This window comes from Centruroides sculpturatus, unplaced genomic scaffold (assembly GCF_000671375.1).
Source record: "Centruroides sculpturatus isolate CEXI.00-Female unplaced genomic scaffold, Cexi_2.0 scaffold204, whole genome shotgun sequence".
Classification (NCBI taxonomy): domain Eukaryota; kingdom Metazoa; phylum Arthropoda; class Arachnida; order Scorpiones; family Buthidae; genus Centruroides; species Centruroides sculpturatus.
Window position 1 is genome coordinate 703,641 of NW_019384459.1, and position 6,513 is coordinate 710,153.

Sequence of the window (6,513 nt, forward strand, 5' to 3'; positions counted from 1 at the left end):
TAAATTATTTATAAATACGTATGTCAAGTTATATTTTTATTACGACGTAAAATATATTTAAGAGTTTACGACCACTGTGCTGGGTAAGACGTTGTTGAAACAAAAAAAGTTATGCATTCCATCACGTATATAAACAGTGTCGTAATTCGCCAAGTGCAAATCACGAAATTCGTAAAATTTTTGTTTATTTTGAACAATCCGGATAATCGAAAATCCGGATAATAGAGGTCCGGATAATCGAGGTTCTACTGTATTTAATGAAGTGATTTCATATTAAATGTAATTTCATCACAATGAATTACAACAATTCTTAACAATAATCTGCAGTTAACAGTATTCTGTTGTTGCGATTGCAAAGCGAAAATGGTGCGCTGCCTATAGAATGCGAAGTAATAAGGAAAAGAAGAAAGGGTAAATTTCCTCAATAAATTATTAATTAATTACATTTATAATTGAGATTTATTTAATTACGATATAATCGAATTTCCTTACAGGAGAGATGATGATGCTGAACCAAATGGTCAGCAAGTTACAGATTGTCCTACAAAGGTAAGATATTACTCTTTCTCTAGGAAAATCAGCGTTGTTTAAGCCTAAGATTGAGTTAGTCTTTATTTTTCTAAACAAGTTTTAAATACTTTTTTCGGATAACGTTGCAAGCGTAAAGAAACGACTTTTATTATTGATTTTTCTTAGTTGGACGAAAATTGTCTTGGAACAAAGTGTCTCCATTCAAATAGAGAGGATTCACAGTTCCCAGGAGAGTATTCAAAGAGAAGAAAATTTATAGAATTCTGCAGAAATGCATTCTATAAATTCTGTTGTCGTTGTCATATGTCGGACGAGATTTCCGATTCACGGGTAAGTTCTCGTTCTTTATACAATCCTTTAATTAAAGAAGTTTATAATCAAAATATTCTGCGATTTTAGAACTGCGAATTAGAAAATAATCTGGCACGTTCTCAAATTCGACCGGATTCGTCAAAATATAATGAACACATTCTTAATGACAATTACGAGATTACAGAAATAGGAAAGGGAAATTTCGGTACAGTTTTTTTGGCTCGGTGTAAAAATTCGGACGAAAAAGTGGCTTTGAAAGCCGTCAAGATGGAGCGCTTTTGTCTCGCACAGGTATGCCTTAAGCTTTGTTTTCGATTGTAATACGACGTCAAAAAACAGAACATGTTTATTAAATTATTCTCGACTTCAAAAAACATCAATTCACACATCATTTATGATATTACACGTTTATCAAAATTTATTTAATTATTGACGATGCACTAAACGATATTCTATAAACATTAATTAGAAATATCTACAGAATATTCTTAGTTTAGTGTATATTAAGAAAATGTCTTTATTTATAGAGGCGCGAGATAAAGAAAGAAAAAACTGCATGGACGTCCGCATCGAGCCATCCCCATATTGTGACGTTAATAAGTTATTTCAAAATGAATACAAGGTAAATTTTAACCTTTTTCATTCGATTTATTGGCAATACTTTACGCTTGTATAGACTAATAATTCTTTTCTTCAGTTTCTGTTTCGTCTCCGACTATGTGGACGGACAGGACTTGACAACTTACTTACAGTACAACAAATTTCTGGAGGAAGCCAAAGCCAAAATATTTGCTGCTCAAGTGGCTTCGGCCATCACGTTTATTCATAACAAAGGTGATTTTCTAAATATATTTATTTATTCATTTCTTCGCAAATGCAAATTGTATGACGAATTTATTTCTGTCTTCGACAGGAATAATTCACAGGGACATTACCTCCAGCAACATCATGTTAGATAAAACCAAAGGAGCACAGTTAATCGATTTCGGTCTGTGCACAGTAAGTATTGTATACTGTAATCATGGGCGTAGCGCGGAGGGGTCTGGGTGAGCACGCCCCCCAGTGAACCAGGTGTCCCCCAGAAAATCACAGCCGAAAAAGTGTTGAGCCAATTTGCAAAAAGAACGAAAAACTTAAAGCTAAAAATTTTGAATACTAAAAAAAATAATAAAAAAAAGTCAATGACTCCCTCTGTGCCCAATGTTATGATTAAAGGAAGTTTCATATTTCATGTGTGTTAAGTTATCGTCGATTATCATGGAATTTTCATTTTAATGAACAATAATTTGAAATAATTCAATTTTGTCAGGTTGGCCTCTACTAGGCTCCCCATAACAAAACTCTGGCTACGCCCATGACTATAATATCGTAAGTTTCGTAGAGGTACACATTTCATACGACATTGTCGTTTCTTTCCGTCAGTATAAACGAAATCCCAAAGACTATTGCGGGAATTTGTTCTATCTTTGTCCAGAAATTCTTGAGAAAAAACCATACGGTAAGGTGCTCTATTCGAATTTAATCGAATCATTTCGTTTAATTCTAGTAATTAATATGTATTACGTTTAGATGCTTACTGCGATTGGTGGGCATTTGGAATCATATTACACCAGATGTTAATTGGACAAACTCCAATGGATATTTATTTGAAAAAAATTAACAATATTCACAATACGGACCTGACGTCCCTTATCGAGATAGCCAAAAGTAAGCCATCGTTATTTTTAATTTGTTAACGATAAAGTGAAACGATGTGATTAATGTAAGCGTGACTTTTCAGTGGCTCAAAATATTCAGTTGCACTATCCTGTGCGACTGTCGATGAATGCCATAGACATGATCGAGGATCTACTACAAAAGGTAAGATTATAATATTTACTGTAGCTATATGACGAATTCCACTTGCATAATTATATTTCATTACATCTCGAAGTATTAAATGTTAGTATTTATGTTGTTTTATACGAGAATTTCATACATTTTATGTAGTTGATAAGAAACGCGTTTATTTAATAACATAAATGCATTTCAACACACTTTCTGAATAATTAGGTGAATATTTGAATAACTAATTCAGTTTGTTTAATCAACACTGTTGAATACTTAATTTCAATGTTTGTGATAATCAAATTTTTATGAGTAATCAGAAGCTGAATAACTTACTGTAATATGAGTTGACTTTGAAAGTTTACAGTTAAAAATATATTTAAAACAGTATCAACTGTTGTAATTAATTTTTATGATTTCTTGTGTTTTCAGGATCCGAACAAACGTCTTCAAGAAGGAGACATCCGAATACACAGATTTTTTGATGATGTCCCTTGGCCCGAATCAGTTCGCACTTGACTGATTCAATATACTGTATAAATATTCAAAAGAATTGTTTTTCAAAATGATATTTATTATATGATTTTGTTAATTATAATTAATTAAACTTTAATTGTATGTTTAAATGATTTAATTAATCGTTCCGAATTAAACTTAATTNTTTACTTTTTACTATTTACTCTTTACTAGCTATTACCATCGACTTCGCCCGCGAGGATTTTGCAAGCGAACACCATTTATATTCAGTAATTCAACAACCATAGTAATTGTTATATAACACCTACCGCATGCAATAACAATATTAAATTTAAAACGGTTCGAACATTTGCTTAAAAAATAGGAATATATAAAAATATTTATAACAATGTCTGAAATGTTATCAATTTAATAAACTTAAGTATGTACTTAATGAAGAGTAAAACAAAAAATCGCATCTAAAATAGTACAGTAGAAGCCGTTTTTCCGGTTAAGCCTTAATCCTCTCCTTCTCCTTCCGCGTGGAAATTTCGAAAAAACCCTTCTTAGTGTGCGTTTCCATGACGTACCCTAATTGTGTACCAAATTTCACCTCGTTAAGTTTAGCGTTTGACCTGGGCGATGATGAATCAGTGACTCAGTAGTCAGTGACTAAGTCATTTAGTCAGTCAGCCAGTCAGGACAACTAATTTTATATACAGTAAACTCCGGATTATCCGTGCATGAATTTAATTTTTAAAAAATAATTATATGTGTATGTATTTTTCAAATAGTTGCTCTCTTTCATGTTCACACAGCCTATAAGTGTGCACGTGTTCATATTTAGATGTTTGAAGCGAGTAGTGGAGGTATCTGAAGTCAGCTGGACTGGTTTTAGTTAGGCCGCTTCTTTTGCGCCGGGCATTTCTTTTCGGAGGAGAAAACGATAGTGAGTACATTTATACAAAGTTTCGTTTAGTTGCATGTTATAATACGTATTACAATTTAAGGTTTGATTATATGTACTGTACGTATGTATAATGCATATTTTACATAATATTTTTTATCAAATAATTCTCCCACAAATACTTTTAGTGTAAAATTACGTAAAATAAGATGCTTTTTAATTTTCAGAGAAGTACTTTTAAAATGCCTAATAATCGAAAGAAAGTCGTACTTACTATAAAACAAAAACTAACGTTAATTGAAAAATTTGAAAAAGGTGAATCTACATGTTGTATTTTAGATATAAATAATTATAGTTCAGATTATCCGTGTTTCTGGATTATCCGTGCCACCTCTCTCCACCATTAGCCCGGATAATCGGGAGTTTACTGTATTTAGATGAGCTGTAAGATAGAGCATTCTGTAAATCTCTAATGTATTTTAAAAATGGCATTTAAGTATCGAATATATTTTATATATTCGATACTTAAATGCAAACAGATTATTTGCCGCTCTCTTGGATTTGATCGCATAAGTGGTTTTAAGTCACATATAAGAAGAAAGTCTATTCTCCATTTCATATGATACATTCGACTGCCACGCTACTGTTCTTCCTCTTCCCTTTACATCTATTCTCTTGCGGAAGTGGCTGTATATGCGGAATGTATATGCATGGAGGTATCAGGCGCAGATTTAGGGAGGAAGATAGGTCGAACGCCCCCAAGCTTCCAGTATTCCAATAACCCAAAAACTCAGAGATTAGACATTAAAACTTATAACTTTCAAATCCATCTATAGCTCGCTTGTATTGGATGGATTAGATAGCACCCAGAGTAGTGTTTCCATATTTTATTCATTATTCAATACAAATAAATAAATCAGAAGCACCGGTTAATCTCCTGAGCACGCTGACCCATGTAGGATTAGGTACAGTACTTGCGTTTATATATTACATACACTTTTAGCCTATTGAGATAAAAGTGTAGTTTGGACATATGCGTTGTTTATAATATTAAACGCGCCCAGACTGTTGGGGCACCGACCTTTTTCTTATCGCCGCCCCTGTGACAGACTTCTGGATCCGCGGCCGAGAGGTATGGACATTTTCTGTGCGTAGCATTGTAAACGCCTCGTTTGAGGAATACATAGATGTAAAGGGAAGAGGAAGAACAGTAACGTGGAAGTCGAATGTATCATGTGAAATGGAGAATAGACTTTCTTCTTGTATATGACGCGATCAAATCCAAGAGAGTGGCAAGTAATCTGTTTGCATTTAAGTATCGAATACAGTAGACCCCTATAAAACGAGTTCATATAATGAGGATTCGTGTATAGCGGCGAAAAAATTGCGACCATATTCGTATAACGACGCTAAAAGAAACTCGTAAAATGCGGTAAAACGTCATCGCCGACTCGTGTCGCGACAGGATTGGTCGAATCTAGACCAATAGCGGATATTGCACAAACCGTTGAGTTTAAACGAGCAGTGTACCTACTAAAAACCATTTATTATTTAACGGCCATAAAAATTATATTTATATTAATGATGTCTCCAAAGTTCAGCAAATTTTTCGCAGAAAAGTAATTTATCAGGAAACACACACCCGCAGTTCGATGCGCCACTCCGCGACGAAAACAAGCTTAAGCAATGGCGTCGTCGAACGGTGCGCACACGGTAAGTAATCCTACAATTTTTTGTTTATAGCATAGTTTATATGGATTATTCCCAAAAAATTATACGTGTTTTGGAAATGTTCAGTCAAATTAGTCTAGAATCGGTTAATTTTATGGAAGAAAACATTCCAAATAGCCGTAATCCGTAAACTGCATACGTGTCGGGCTGTGATTGGCTTATGTTAAGGACTCTGAACATAAATTATATAAAACAGTGTTTTTCAACCTTCTTGAATACGCGACCCCTGTACAAGTTAAAAACTTCTGGCGACCCCCCAGGACCATATTGAAACTATATCAGTGATTTTAAATACTATGTACAGGTAATCCCCGTATAACACGGTAGTTACGTTCCAAAAAATTGCCGTGTTATGCGAATCCGTGTTATACGAAACAAATAACTAATACGAAAAGGAGGGTTAGGTTCCAAAAGTTAAAAAACATGCTAGTATATTTTCATAATTAAGATAAATATCTTCATTAACATTTTTTTAAGTGATACATATTAATATAAATTAAACAATGTTTTCTTCGTCATCACTAAAAAGCAGAAGCAGAAGCAGAAGCAGAAAATAATAATTTTCGTGAACTATTATTACTTAAGTATGTAAAAATTTATTACATTTCCTGTTGTACGAGGGTTTTACCCAATTCTCGAACCGTGTCAGAGTAAATCCGTGCTATAAAAGTACCGTGTTATACGGGGGATGGTACCAATTCTCGAACCGTGTTAGAGTGAATCCGTGCTATAGAAGTGCCGTGTTATAC

General features: G+C 33.7%; 1 protein-coding gene across 1 annotated transcript; it reads left to right on the top strand.

Moving 5' to 3' along the window:
- Positions 1-337: 337 nt before the first annotated feature.
- On the top strand, positions 338-3,207 carry LOC111620757 (serine/threonine-protein kinase Sgk2-like). Its single transcript, XM_023362752.1, has 11 exons — positions 338-411; positions 495-549; positions 697-861; positions 931-1,134; positions 1,371-1,465; positions 1,541-1,677; positions 1,757-1,842; positions 2,266-2,341; positions 2,413-2,550; positions 2,624-2,703; positions 3,103-3,207. Exons 1-11 carry the CDS (start codon positions 383-385, stop codon positions 3,187-3,189), a joined length of 1,152 nt encoding a protein of 383 aa, XP_023218520.1. The 5' UTR covers positions 338-382; the 3' UTR covers positions 3,190-3,207.
- The last annotated feature ends 3,306 nt before the right edge of the window (positions 3,208-6,513 follow it).